The 16304-nt window shown below is 35.0% G+C and overlaps 1 protein-coding gene across 1 annotated transcript; it reads left to right on the top strand.

Annotated features, from left to right (window-relative positions):
* The first annotated feature begins 5121 nt into the window (after window positions 1–5121).
* LOC134692989 (tetratricopeptide repeat protein 36-like) lies at window positions 5122–15033 on the top strand. Its single transcript, XM_063553656.1, has 4 exons — window positions 5122–5290; window positions 6485–6670; window positions 13254–13355; window positions 14614–15033. The coding sequence occupies exons 1-4, from the start codon at window positions 5170–5172 to the stop codon at window positions 14766–14768; spliced, it is 564 nt and encodes a 187-aa protein (XP_063409726.1). The 5' UTR covers window positions 5122–5169; the 3' UTR covers window positions 14769–15033.
* Window positions 15034–16304: the final 1271 nt, after the last annotated feature.

Raw genomic sequence — 16304 nt, 5'->3', positions numbered from 1 at the left:
TATTTACCGGTATATTGTTCACTGTTGCCAAAAATTTCACATTCCCGGACATGAATGCAGAAGGATTCAAAACTGGTGAAGTACAGTTTGTCATGTAGAGGCCATTTACTGCATGTTATTAGTTTTGCGCATTTTTGAAGGCTTTACTGTGACCTTTAGTTTCTTCAAGGTCATTTTTTGTTTGGTTATTATTTTATGTCTTCAGATTTATTTATTTTTATGCCCTACCTACGATAGTAGAGGGGCATTATGTTTTTCTGGTCTGTGGCTCTGTTCGTTTGTCCGTCTGTGCGTCCGTTCGTCCGTTCAGGTTAAAGTTTTTGGTCGAGGTAGTTTTTGATGAAGCTGAAGTCCAATCAACTTGAAACTTAGTAGACTTGTTGCTTATGATATGATCTTTCTAATTTCAAAGCCAAATTAGACTTTTGACTCCAATTTCATGGTCCACTAAACATAGAAAATGAAAGTGGGAGTTTCAGGTTAAAGTTTTTGGTCAAGGTAGTTTTTGATGAAGCTGAAGTCCAGTCAACTTGAAACTTAGTACATATGTTACCTATAGTATGATCTTTCTAATTTTAATGCCAAATTAGATTATTACCGAATTTCGTGGTGCATGGAACATGGAAAAGTATAGTGCAAGTGGGGCATTCGTGTACTTTGGACACATTCTTGTTGATTATTGAATTACAGTATTATTTACATCAAGATATTCATACCACATGTTCTTATTTTTACCTTCACAAGAATATATTGGATATCAATGCATCAGCCTGGTATCCGGTTTTGCATTGGTGGTAACCAGATTGACTCACTTTTATACAAATCAAACAAAGTATTTGTCAATCACAACAGTAAGAATGAGATAAATAATAACTTGCTAAATTCTTATTAAAAATGAAATAAAAATTGAGTAAACAAAGTATAAAATGGTAAGTTTTGATTTCAAAGTAAATAAAATAAGTTATTTGTAATAATAATAAAATTGAGAATGGAAATAAGGAATGTCTCAAAGAGACAACAACCTGACCATAGAGCAGGCAGACAACAACTGAAGGCCATGATTGGGTCTTCAATAAGAAAACATGTATATGATATGACTCTTTATATGTTACTGTGGACTCTTAGATATGCATATATATTTACTGGACATTACACCTTGATTAATTATACAAAAGTATCAGATAATGAAACATGCTCTGGTTGTTGTCTTTAGTTTATCTCTAACAGGAAAGTCCTGTTGTACCTCTAGTTATATTTACTAAACCTCCATCACCAAAGCTCAAAACCTCAATTTTTTATTTTATTATTTTATTAAGATCATCTTCATCGAGAATGCTCAGAGTATCTAGTTATATTTTGTTTTCCTCCATTGACAGAGCTAAGAGCCTCTAGTTCTTGACTCTTTGTTCATGCATCAATAATGCTCAGTCTCTAGTTAGCTCACCAAGTATCAAAGGGGCCCATGTGAGCGTATGTCATTCCTTGGCGTCCATTGTTGTTTTCATAAACTATTTCAAGAATCTTCTCCTCTGAAAATACTTGGCCGAATATCTTCAAACTTTAATTGAATGTTTCTTAGTGTATGTTGTTTACAAAATGTATCTGAAGTTTTGATCCATCAACGATTGCAAACATGGCCCCAACAGCCAAAAATAGAACATACGGTCAAATGTATTTTGGCTTATATCTCCCAAAAATATTTCAAAGACAATTTTACACAATTTGTTCATCATGTTTGCTAACATTTAAAAATCTTCTCCTCTTAAACCACTGTGCCTAATACTTCTTAACTTTAATTGAATGTTCCTTAAGGTATCTGTTTTATAAATTGTATCTGAAGTTTTTATCCTTCAACAAACATGTCCCTCATAGCTAGCCAATCTGACACATGGTTAAAATATTTCATATGTCATCATCTATCAGCTCTAAAATTTTCAGACTTATGGAACAACCCATTGTTGGGTTGCTGTCACTAATTTGGTAGTTTTATAGAAATTTTCCAGTTTTCATATGACTGCCAAAAAAAATGTTGTCATATATCGGTATCATGTTGTCATCGTGACATCCGAAGACACTTGGTTTTCAGACAATAACTTTCGTATTAGAAAAAAGAAATCTATGAAATTTAAACACAAGGTTTATAACCACAAAAGGAAGGTTAGTATTGCCCCAACAGTTTAAAGATAAAGGTCCAAAAAAGGGCCCAATTAAGCATATTTTTAGTTTTCAGTAGTGTTGTCAAATCGTACACTTTTCCTAACCGGTTACTCGGATAATCGTTCGACCGATTAACCGGTTAACCGGTAGTTTACGTTGGTGTTTGAAAGCCTTATCAATAGTACCCTACACATAGATATGTATAGGTGTTAATTTGACAACCTTTCATCCAAGTCAAAAATTTACGTGTATGATATGATTTCTGGCGCAATTTGACTTTTAATTTTCGAATACACCTTATCAACTATGTATTTAACGATTGTACCAACTTCAGATTGAAAAGTAAAAAAAAACTTCTTGATCTGGAGGAATATGAATATGTCTGAAGCCGATTATTCTTTCATTTTCTCTTGCTGTCTCTGAAAATAATGTAGAGTGTCTCAATTAGAAATGATTAATTATTAAATAAAAGAAGATGTGGTACGATTACCAATGAGACAATTCCCAACAAGAGACCAAAATGACACAGAAATGAACAACTATAGGTCACCGTACGACCTGTTTCTTTACTTTGTTTGCTTGTCTCTTTAAGTAATGTTACTCGTACTATCACGTATACATTGAGTACATTCACATTGGTTGCATTTAACAATTTTTGAGAAAGCATTTCGTTTAAAAAAAAAGACTAAGCCTAGCACTACGGAGGTTATACATTTAGATGTATGTTTACACAATATTAGATCAAAAACGAAATAATGAAATAATTAGTAAATTTCAATCACATCGCTGATTTAGAGTTACTGTTAAAAAAACATGTATACTAATTATGTTTCTTTAAGATCCTGCCCGAGCTCTAATTAATTTCAAGTTTTTAGAATTAACAAAAGCATTCAATATACTGAACAATTGATCTGTCAAATTATTTATTGATTTTAATACACATTTATATCAAATCTTTCAAAACTTAAAAAAAAAGTCTGGTTAACCGGTTAGCGTTTTAGGTATTCGGTTTTCGGTCATTCGATCGGTTAACCGGTTAACCGGTTAATCGTTGACAACACTAGTTTTCAGACAATAACTTGTCGAATGGCACATGGATCTCTCTGAAATTAAACCAAAGTTTCCACATCACATGGGTTTCCTCCATAATGGCACATTTGACGCCACCCCCTTTACTCCATAATGACGCCTTTCGACGCCTGTGTAGTGCCTCAGTTGAAACGTATTAACTAGGATAAAACTTCATCAGACTTTAAAAAAAATGTAACTAATATAAAAAGGATATTCATGAGAACATCTGACTGGAATTTCATTGATGAAAAATTTGTTTTTGCTATGCATTATTACTTTAAACCTGATGATTATTTTTCATTGAAAAAATCCTATGCGAATCAAGTATGTAAAAAAAGAGTTCAATGGAGGAAAGGGTTAAAGTAAAATCTTTTATTACCTCCCTTACACTGCTTTTAAATTAATGTATAAAGAAATGTCTTGATTTAATTAGCTGTCAATTTATCTTTAAAAGTTACTATTTAAAAAATATAGATAAAGAAATATTAGTTTTAGCCATGTCATTTTCATTGGAAATTGGAATTTGAATTTGGGAAAAAAGGGGGTAGGAGTCAATGTGCAACAGCATAGTGTATTTTTTTATTGGGAGGGGGCAATTTGCAACATCATAGTGTATTGCACAACATCAAAAAAATAATATAAATTCAAATCATATAACCAGTTCTTTGACTACTGTTATTCTGTGTCTGAGATCTTTTATGTGTCAAACATTTTAAATTACAATCCAAATTCAGACCTGTTTCATGTGCGAATATTGTGTCCATTTTTGCCCCAACTGTTCAGGGTTGGACCTCTGCGGTTGTATCCAGCTGTGCTAAGCGAAGCAATTTATTGGTTATTATCTTGAATATTACTATAGATAAAGATAAATCATAGATGCTTTGAGGCTTCTTGTATTTGTATTTACATTTCTATTTTGATATTCTAGAGCATCTCTTGCTTTATAGAGTTCCATAAGAATATCCCATAAAAACTGTGCATCTTGTTTTTCTTTTTTAATCAATCAAAGTTGTTGGGATAATAAGGTGATAGTAGATCATACCACTTAAACAGATATAAAATACATGTGTACAGGAACATAATTTGTTTCCAATTATAAATATATTTATTTCAATGAAAAAATTACTTCTGAATCAAACATAAAAAAAAACTACCTCTGTACACGCCACTTAAACAGAAACAAAATACATGTGTATAATTCAATAATTTATTTCCAATTATAAATATATTTATTTCAATGAAAAAAACCTACTGTATCAAACATAAAAAATCTACCTCTGTACACACCACTTAAACAGAAATAAAATACATGTGTATAATTCAATAATCTGTTTCCAATTATAAATACATTTATTTCAAAGAAAAAAATACTTCTGAAGTAAGTAAGTAATTAAAACTTTATTTGGATTTGGCATATTGACAAACAGTACAATATATGCTCTTATGAGCTTTTCACCAAATATAAAAACATACAAAAAAAAGAAAAGAAACAAGGCAGCATGCAAAATAAATAATAAAAACAGCACCAAAAATTAACTCTAAGCAATAGCATACATACATGTATCTTGCGAAATACCAAACATATATATGAAGCACTAAATATATTAAAAATTTGCAGTTAAAAAAAAATATATTTTTAAATAATTTATAAAGTAAAATTTAAAATCTTTAAAAATTTAAAATGTAAAAACAAAATGAACCTATTGAAACTGCCAGTCTGGCAGATATAAATAATCAAACATAAAAAAAACATAAAAATACCACCCTTCATGAAAAATTGTGGTACCTACCAATCATGTAGATTACTCTACCAGTTGTCGAACGAATCGTGTAATACGGGTGTTCCGGTAACGGAGGAATCTACTATATGTAAGAGAAGAAGACACTGAATCTTACGTTCCTTTCCCTTTACTCCTATTCCCCTGTTGTGACGATCTTGAAATGTCGTTTGATAATACGCGAATTTCTGAACATGATAAAGAGGTTTTGGACAGATTGTTTAATCCAAACTTACCATACGGTGATGTAGTTGAAGACAATAAAGACACGTCACCTACTGAAGGTATTGTATGATAATCATCAAGAGACAAGAGTTCCATATAAATTCACAGGCACTTGTTTCTATCCATGTCATGCATGTCGGATGATGTCTATGTGAAGGTCGACTATCCATATATATTGAACAGATATATCATGTTATGGAGGGGTATTTGCAAAAATACCAGTCAAGTGACTGAAATTTCACGAGCCGCCAGGCGAGGGAAATTCTGTCCAAAGACTGGTATTTTTCTCAAATACCCCTCCATAACATAATATATCTGTTAAATTACACCGAATAAATTTGGATTGAAACTCTCTGTGTGTACATGTGCAGATAAATACTATTAAGCTGTAATTCATAAACATCTTTGTTCATAATTTGGAGCATAAGTGGATATTATCATAGAACCGCGGGAATTATACATGTACTAATACGCGTTAGGTCGCTTTCATTATAATATAAACGTCATGTCCGAAATAGTTTGGCGGGAAGATGCTCGCGGTAAAAAGGAATATCCAAAATGGCAAATACCATGGTATTTGAGGCAAATTGACCAGCAGTGGTGAAAAACAGGCAAATTCGTTTGAAACGAGGAAAACATTTTAGAATATGCGAAAAATACAATGGCTATCAACCAATCAAAATCTTGCTTTCTTATATAAAGTGTAATTATTATATATAGTCAACCTACCTTGGATAGAAACAAGTGCATGTGGATAAGATGCATAATTTTTTTAAGTGATTATTATAATAGAATTAATTAAAAATACAAAAAGGTGTCCATAGTCATGATAGTATGCAGATGCATATGCCCAAACTTAACTGCACTTAATTATACCCTCGCTTTAAAAAAGGGGGGGTGGGGTATACTGTTTTACCTCTGTCTGTCCTTCCGTCAGTCAGTCTGTCCGTCCCTTGAATATTTTTCGTCACATTTTTCTCAGGAACTACAATACAAGGATTTCTGAAATTTGGTTTCAGGATTTATATAAGTCAGCTATACCGTGTGATGTGTTTTCAGATTCATCACTCGACAACTTCCTGTTTACCGAACACTTGCATATTTTTACACTATTAATATTATCCACTTAATAATAACCATAATAAACATATGAACCCATAGATGTACATGTATGTTGAAATAAAGTTGTGTCATTCCTAATAGATATGGTTGGTCTGGAATGTCTGATTAGTGTCAGTCTGTTAATTTTACAGAGGAAGTTGAAACTGAAGAAATAAAACAAGTAAAGATTCTTGAAGCAGATGGAGTAAAGGCCGCTGAAACTGGAGACCTCCACAAGTCACTGGACCTCTTCTCTAAGGCCATTAATGTATTACCAAGGAGGGCATCTGGATATAACAATAGGGCACAGGCACTCAGACTTAAAGGAGATGTTGAAGGTAGGTATAACTTATACAGACCTCCACAAGTCACTGGACCTCTTCTCTAAGGCCATTAATGTATTACCAAGGAGGGCATCTGGATATAACAATAGGGCACAGGCACTCAGACTTAAAGGAGATGTTGAAGGTAGGTATAACTTATACAGACCTCCACAAGTCACTGGACCTCTTCTCTAAGGCCATTAATGTATTACCAAGGAGGGCATCTGGATATAACAATAGGGCACAGGCACTCAGACTTAAAGGAGATGTTGAAGGTAGGTATAACTTATACAGACCTCCACAAGTCACTGGACCTCTTCTCTAAGGCCATTAATATATTACCAAGGAGGGCATCTGGATATAACAATAGGGCACAGGCACTCAGACTTAAAGGAGATGTTGAAGGTAGGTATAATTTATACAGACCTCCACAAGTCACTGGATCTCTTCTCTAAGGCCATTAATGTATTACCAACGAGGGCATCTGGATATAATAATAGGGCACAGGCACTCAGACTTAAAGGAGATATTGAAGGTAGGTATAATTTATACAGACCTCCACAAGTCACTGGACCTCTTTTCTAAGGCCATTAATGTATTACCAACGAGGGCATCTGGTTATAATAATAGGGCACAGGCACTCAGACTTAAAGGGGATGTTGAAGGTAGGTATAATTTATACAGAACTCCACAAGTCACTGGACCTCTTCTCTAAGGCCATTAATGTATTACCTAGGAGGGCATCTGGTTACAACAATAGGGCACAGGCACTAAGACTTAAAGGAGATGTTGAAGGTAGGTATAATTTATACAGAACTCCTCAAGTCACTGGACCTCTTCTCTAAGGCCATTAATATATTACCAACGAGGGCATCTGGATATAACAATAGGGCACAGGCACTAAACTTAAATGAGATGTTGAAGGTAGGTATAATTTATACAGACCTCCACAAGTCACTGGACCTCTTCTCTAAGGCCATTAATGTATTACCAACGAGGGCATCTGGATATAATAATAGGGCACAGGCACTCAGACTTAAAGGAGATATTGAAGGTAGGTATAATTTATACAGACCTCCACAAGTCACTGGACCTCTTTTCTAAGGCCATTAATGTATTACCAACGAGGGCATCTGGTTATAATAATAGGGCACAGGCACTCAGACTTAAAGGAGATGTTGAAGGTAGGTATAATTTATACAGAACTCCACAAGTCACTGGACCTCTTCTCTAAGGCCATTAATGTATTACCTAGGAGGGCATCTGGTTACAACAATAGGGCACAGGCACTAAGACTTAAAGGAGATGTTGAAGGTAGGTATAATTTACACAGACCTCCACAAGTCACTGGACCTCTTCTCTAAGGCCATTAATATATTACCAACGAGGGCATCTGGATATAACAATAGGGCACAGGCACTAAACTTAAATGAGATGTTGAAGGTAGGTATAATTTATACAGACCTCCACAAGTCACTGGACCTCTTCTCTAAGGCCATTTATATATTACCAAGGAGGGCATCTGGATATAACAATAGGGCACAGGCACTAAGACTTAAAGGAGATGTTGAAGGTAGGTATAATTTATACAGACCTCCACAAGTCACTGGACCTCTTCTCTAAGGCCATTAATGTATTACCAAGGAGGGCATCTGGTTATAACAATAGGGCACAGGCACTAAGACTTAAAGGAGATGTTGAAGGTAGGTATAATTTATACAGACCTCCACAAGTCACTGGACCTCTTCTCTAAGGCCATTAATATATTACCAAGGAGGGCATCTGGATATAACAATAGGGCACAGGCACTAAGACTTAAAGGAGATGTTGAAGGTAGGTATAATTTATACAGACCTCCACAAGTCACTGGACCTCTTCTCTAAGGCCATTAATGTATTACCAAGGAGGGCATCTGGTTATAACAATAGGGCACAGGCACTCAGACTTAAAGGAGATGTTGAAGGTAGGTATAACTTATACAGACCTCCACAAGTCACTGGATCTCTTCTCTAAGGCCATTAATGTATTACCAACGAGGGCATCTGGATATAATAATAGGGCACAGGCACTAAGACTTAAAGGAGATGTTGAAGGTAGGTATAATTTACACAGACCTCCACAAGTCACTGGACATCTTCTCTAAGGCCATTAATGTATTACCAAAGAGGGCATCTGGTTATAACAATAGGGCACAGGCACTAAGACTTAAAGGAGATGTTGAAGGTAGGTATAATTTATACAGACCTCCACAAGTCACTGGACCTCTTCTCTAAGGCCATTAATGTATTACCAAGGAGGGCATCTGGATATAACAATAGGGCACAGGCACTCAGACTTAAAGGAGATGTTGAAGGTAGGTATAATTTATACAGACCTCCACAAGTCACTGGACCTCTTCTCTAAGGCCATTAATGTATTACCAACGAGGGCATCTGGATATAACAATAGGGCACAGGCACTCAGACTTAAAGGAGATGTTGAAGGTAGGTATAATTTATACAGACCTCCACAAGTCACTGGATCTCTTCTCTAAGGCCATTAATGTATTACCAACGAGGGCATCTGGATATAATAATAGGGCACAGGCCCTGAGACTCAAAGGAGATGTTGAAGGTAGGTATAACTTATACAGACCTCCACAAGTCACTGGACCTCTTCTCTAAGGCCATTAATGTATTACCAAGGAGGGCATCTGGTTATAACAATAGGGCACAGGCACTAAGACTTAAAGGAGATGTTGAAGGTAGGTATAATTTATACAGACCTCCACAAGTCACTGGACCTCTTCTCTAAGGCCATTAATGTATTACCAAGGAGGGCATCTGGTTATAACAATAGGGCACAGGCACTCAGACTTAAAGGAGATGTTGAAGGTAGGTATAACTTATACAGACCTCCACAAGTCACTGGATCTCTTCTCTAAGGCCATTAATGTATTACCAACGAGGGCATCTGGATATAATAATAGGGCACAGGCACTAAGACTTAAAGGAGATGTTGAAGGTAGGTATAATTTACACAGACCTCCACAAGTCACTGGACCTCTTCTCTAAGGCCATTAATGTATTACCAAAGAGGGCATCTGGTTATAACAATAGGGCACAGGCACTAAGACTTAAAGGAGATGTTGAAGGTAGGTATAATTTATACAGACCTCCACAAGTCACTGGACCTCTTCTCTAAGGCCATTAATGTATTACCAAGGAGGGCATCTGGATATAACAATAGGGCACAGGCACTCAGACTTAAAGGAGATGTTGAAGGTAGGTATAATTTATACAGACCTCCACAAGTCACTGGACCTCTTCTCTAAGGCCATTAATGTATTACCAACGAGGGCATCTGGATATAACAATAGGGCACAGGCACTCAGACTTAAAGGAGATGTTGAAGGTAGGTATAATTTATACAGACCTCCACAAGTCACTGGATCTCTTCTCTAAGGCCATTAATGTATTACCAACGAGGGCATCTGGATATAATAATAGGGCACAGGCCCTGAGACTCAAAGGAGATGTTGAAGGTAGGTATAACTTATACAGACCTCCACAAGTCACTGGACCTCTTCTCTAAGGCCATTAATGTATTACCAAGGAGGGCATCTGGTTATAACAATAGGGCACAGGCACTAAGACTTAAAGGAGATGTTGAAGGTAGGTATAATTTATACAGACCTCCACAAGTCACTGGACCTCTTCTCTAAGGCCATTAATGTATTACCAAGGAGGGCATCTGGTTATAACAATAGGGCACAGGCACTCAGACTTAAAGGAGATGTTGAAGGTAGGTATAATTTATACAGACCTCCACAAGTCACTGGATCTCTTCTCTAAGGCCATTAATGTATTACCAACGAGGGCATCTGGATATAACAATAGGGCACAGGCACTAAGACTTAAAGGAGATGTTGAAGGTAGGTATAACTTATACAGACCTCCACAAGTCACTGGATCTCTTCTCTAAGGCCATTAATGTATTACCAACGAGGGCATCTGGATATAACAATAGGGCACAGGCACTCAGACTTAAAGGAGATGTTGAAGGTAGGTATAATTTATACAGACCTCCACAAGTCACTGGACCTCTTCTCTAAGGCCATTAATGTATTACCAAGGAGGGCATCTGGTTACAACAATAGGGCACAGGCACTAAGACTTAAAGGAGATGTTGAAGGTAGGTATAACTTATACAGACCTCCACAAGTCACTGGATCTCTTCTCTAAGGCCATTAATGTATTACCTACGAGGGCATCTGGATATAACAATAGGGCACAGGCACTAAGACTTAAAGGAGATGTTGAAGGTAGGTATAATTTACACAGACCTCCACAAGTCACTGGACCTCTTCTCTAAGGCCATTAATGTATTACCAACGAGGGCATCTGGTTATAACAATAGGGCACAGGCACTAAGACTTAAAGGAGATGTTGAAGGTAGGTATAATTTATACAGACCTCCACAAGTCACTGGACCTCTTCTCTAAGGCCATTAATGTATTACCAAGGAGGGCATCTGGATATAACAATAGGGCACAGGCCCTGAGACTCAAAGGAGATGTTGAAGGTAGGTATAACTTATACAGACCTCCACAAGTCACTGGACCTCTTCTCTAAGGCCATTAATGTATTACCTAGGAGGGCATCTGGTTACAACAATAGGGCACAGGCACTAAGACTTAAAGGAGATGTTGAAGGTAGGTATAATTTATACAGACCTCCACAAGTCACTGGACCTCTTCTCTAAGGCCATTAATGTATTACCAAGGAGGGCATCTGGTTATAACAATAGGGCACAGGCACTCAGACTTAAAGGAGATGTTGAAGGTAGGTATAATTTATACAGACCTCCACAAGTCACTGGATCTCTTCTCTAAGGCCATTAATGTATTACCAACGAGGGCATCTGGATATAACAATAGGGCACAGGCACTAAGACTTAAAGGAGATGTTGAAGGTAGGTATAATTTACACAGACCTCCACAAGTCACTGGACCTCTTCTCTAAGGCCATTAATGTATTACCAAGGAGGGCATCTGGTTATAACAATAGGGCACAGGCACTCAGACTTAAAGGAGATGTTGAAGGTAGGTATAATTTATACAGACCTCCACAAGTCACTGGATCTCTTCTCTAAGGCCATTAATGTATTACCAACGAGGGCATCTGGATATAACAATAGGGCACAGGCACTAAGACTTAAAGGAGATGTTGAAGGTAGGTATAATTTACACAGACCTCCACAAGTCACTGGACCTCTTCTCTAAGGCCATTAATGTATTACCAACGAGGGCATCTGGTTATAACAATAGGGCACAGGCACTAAGACTTAAAGGAGATGTTGAAGGTAGGTATAATTTATACAGACCTCCACAAGTCACTGGACCTCTTCTCTAAGGCCATTAATGTATTACCAAGGAGGGCATCTGGATATAACAATAGGGCACAGGCACTCAGACTTAAAGTAGGTGTTGAAGGTAGGTATAATTTATACAGACCTCCACACGTCACTGGATCTCTTCTCTAAGGCCATTAATGTATTACCAAGGAGGGCATCTGGATATAACAATAGGGCACAGGCACTCAGACTTAAAGGAGGTGTTGAAGGTAGGTATAATTTATACAGACCTCCACACGTCACTAGACCTCTTCTCTAAGGCCATTAATGTATTACCAAGGAGGGCATCTGGATATATATAACAATAGGGCACAGGCACTAAGACTTAAAGGAGATGTTGAAGGTAGGTTTAATATATACAGACCTCCACAAGTCACTTGACCTCTTCTCTAAGGCCATTGGTGTATTACCAAGGAGGGCATCTGGTTATAATAATAGGGCACAGGCACTCAGACTTAAAGGAGATGTTGAAGGTAGGTATAATTTATACAGACCTCCACAAGTCACTGGATCTCTTCTCTAAGGCCATTAATGTATTACCAAGGAGGGCATCTGGATATAATAATAGGGCACAGGCACTTAGATTTAAACATGTTAAAGGAGATGTTGAAGGTAGGTATAATTTATACAGCTCTCCACAGGTTACTGGGCCTCTTTTCTTAGGCCATTAATGTATTACCAAGGAGGACATCTGGATATAAATAATAGGGCACAGGCACTTAGACTTAAAGGAGATGTTGTAGGTAGGTATAATTTAATATACAGAAAGAAATCAGCCAAGTTTAGAGAAACCTTAGACATAAAAAACCTAATCTAATGCAGTAATAGGAATATATATGGCATACATCCCCAAGATAAAAGGAGCTCTTATTTACTTGTACAGGAGAAAAGACATTTGAATGTCAATAAACCTTTAAGTTCTCTTACCTTTACCTCAGATGATATTGAAATAGATTTTGTAGAGTGAGCACCTAAAACACAAAAACAACTGGTAAAGTCCTACAATAAACATAATATTATATATAGTTCCTTTCTTTTCATTCTTAACTTTTGTATATATATTTCATGTTTAAAATAACAATGGTTTTGTTGTTACTTTTATTGAGTCAAACAATAGATTCCCTTAAAGAGTGACAATATCACTAGCATTATGGTTTTTTTCTTCTTATTCTTTTCAAAAAATATGAATTTGGACTTTTTTCAGGTGCCATTGATGATTTGAATAAAGCTATTGATTTAAGTAATGGACGTGGTCAGGTGGCTTGTCAGGCCTATACACAGAGAGGACTTATCTACAAACTAGAAGGTAAATAACAACTTTTTAAGGATAATGAAAAACTAATTATAACTGCACTAAACTAATTCGTCAGCTGTTTTAGCTAACCTGGCCAAAAGTACATTTGGTATCCATTGTTGTCATCAGTGCATTAACTTTTACAAAAAATTTCTAAAATACAGCTGTTTCACAAACCACACCTCTTTTAGGTAGATACATGTACATAAAATCCATAGATAAATTGCTTTGTTTTCATACTGTTTCCCAGATATGATCTCAACTTTTTTATCTCATAGAGACATAACTTGGGAATGTTACAAGTATAAATGTAAACGGAAGGTGGTTGAATTGAATTATGAAGGACATAAAGTGAAGCTAGAGGTAGTGTAGGCTTGTGCAGACATTTGTGTCATTTAAAATGTTAAAAATGTTTTGACCTTTGAATAAAATAGTAGTGCAATAATCAACCATCTGTTTTAGGATACATTTTTTTCAAAACTTCATAGTAAAAATGGCAGTTTTTAAGCCAAAAAGGGAGTTTCTATGGGAAATTGCATTGTCCATATTTACAGAAATACAACTTCTAATATGAAACTACTCATCTACTGGGTCAATAGGAACTAGACTGGACAACAACCATCCTTTGTGTTTGTTAAAAAAGGGAAAATTCACGATTTTTTACTTATGGTTTAAATATGTTCATTATGACATAATATATATATTCACAAATTTTTATCGCTATATGTGCAGTTATAAAGGAGAAATTAAATAATTAATGAAAAAGTATCAATTACTTCCTGTAGGTCGTGACATTTTCTCATGGTTTTTGCATGCCGGGATTTAAAATTCAATCATTAAAAGTCTTGGTTTTTAATCATATTTTAACGAAATCGTAAGCGCGCCAATGACTAATGCTTTATCTAATAACCATCTGATAATAAGAAGATAAAACTCACAGACGTTCAATTGTACACATTCATGAGATAAATTTTCTATGTTAAACATATATATTCGAATTATTTTTGTAGACAACATTTTGATTTTTTTGCAAAGTTTCCCTTTAAGATTTTTCTTATGCCATGTATGCTCCAACTACCAACTTATATATAAATGTGACCACAATACAAAATTTATAAAAAAATACAAAGCGATGAAAATGATTTTGCAATGCATCAATATATATCTCTTAAAAAATATAAAATTTTATAATTTAGAAATGTTGTTAAATGTAATTACACTTTATTCTTAATTACATGTATTATCTACAGTTCAACTTATTTTGATTCAGGTATGGATGAAGAATCTCTAGAAGATTTTAAACATGCAGCTTCTCTGGGAGGACAGTTTGCCAAGCAGCAGGTGGTGGCCATGAATCCATATGCTGCCATGTGTAATCAGATGTTATCAGAAGTCTTTCATAAAATCAAATGTGGAGAAATGTAGGTCAAGGACACATGAATGTCAAGGTCAAGCTGGAAATACATTAACTTAAATGAACATTTTCACAATTATATACTAGAATCAGATGATAGATCAATAAAATGGAGGGACCACCAAACATGGAAGAGTTGTATGTTGGATAAACAAAACATTGTGCATCAAATAATACTCAATTATTTAAATGACCATGAATTATTTAGGTTGTTGTTTTAAATAATACAGAAAAGCAAAGATTAAAAAAAGCAACAAATCAGCATTTTTAAACAATGACAAACCCCTTTTTAGTATTACTAAAGGTATTATAGACAATAGCAAATATTTATTAGCACAAACACATTTACATTAAATTGTTATTATATTATTTGTACACAAAGTATTTTTCAGTAATGTTATAATGTTATAAAAAGTATTTATAAGTAGATGATAAGAAAGTTGATGTGACATTGATCTAACTTAGTGTTGGTCTGAGGATATGGACCTGTGTTTTCTGGGTGGGAACTTTTTGTCAGAGACCCTTCTTTAAATTGTAACCCGAAACAGAACCTTTGAATCTCTTAAGCAGATCCTTTCATTTGTCAAAGTAAATTTAAACCTTTGTAACTCCAAAGTGGTCTGATGAACTGTTTCTATTTTAGATATTTTTACTTGCTACATTTTGTTATAAGCCTTTGATATGATGTTTTATATGTATGTTTGCACATTTCCTATACTATTTTATTATTATGTGTCTACACTAGCTGTCTTTCTTTAGCCATCTTTCACTGCTAATCTGTATATGCACCTTGCTATATTAAAGTTGTTTTTCATCATGTTTAGTAAAAGATACTATTTACTTTACTTATTAATGCTTACAGATCAATTTCATATGATTCAAAGGGTGTCATTAATGTATTCCACACCTATTAATAATCAACAATAGCTAAATCATTGGATGCATATTTACTAGTCTTAAAAGATGGTTAAGTGTCACTTCTTTTTGTTAAGACTTTAATATTCTAGTAAAGTATATATTCTAGTAAACTATACATGTGTAAATGTGGGTTTTGTGTTAAATTTATCATATATATAATATATGTAAAGAAGATTTTCATTGATGATCATTTGCTACAGCATAGTGTATTCTTTTAATACTATAAAATGTTACCCAAGATGATTTACCTAACAATTGTGTAAGAGTAATATAAGAAGTTGATATTATATTTTGTATATTCACTGTTATTGATTTTTTTTGTTTTAATCATTAAAATATGAAATTTTTCAAGTTGTATTTCTTATCAACCATAGAAAACAACTGGATTCTCTTACTATAGCTTTCATTACAAGTATTGAAGGACATTGAGAACTGAAGGTATTGTACACTAAAAAAGAAAACTGTTATCACAGAGATATGTCTCACTTGCAACTCAAGAGATATGTCTCAATTGCAAATGTTGAAATTAAAATAGTAATTTCTATGGTAATGAGATGTGCCAATATTAATACAACTGCATACCAAATATCTTTGACTTACCACTAGTGGTTCACTATAAACTAGGCCTA

This window comes from Mytilus trossulus, chromosome 12 (assembly GCF_036588685.1).
Source record: "Mytilus trossulus isolate FHL-02 chromosome 12, PNRI_Mtr1.1.1.hap1, whole genome shotgun sequence".
In the NCBI taxonomy this organism is placed as follows: Eukaryota; Metazoa; Mollusca; class Bivalvia; order Mytilida; family Mytilidae; genus Mytilus; species Mytilus trossulus.
The sequence above is the reverse complement of the archived record's forward strand: the minus strand, read 5'-3'. Positions and strand labels throughout refer to the sequence as shown.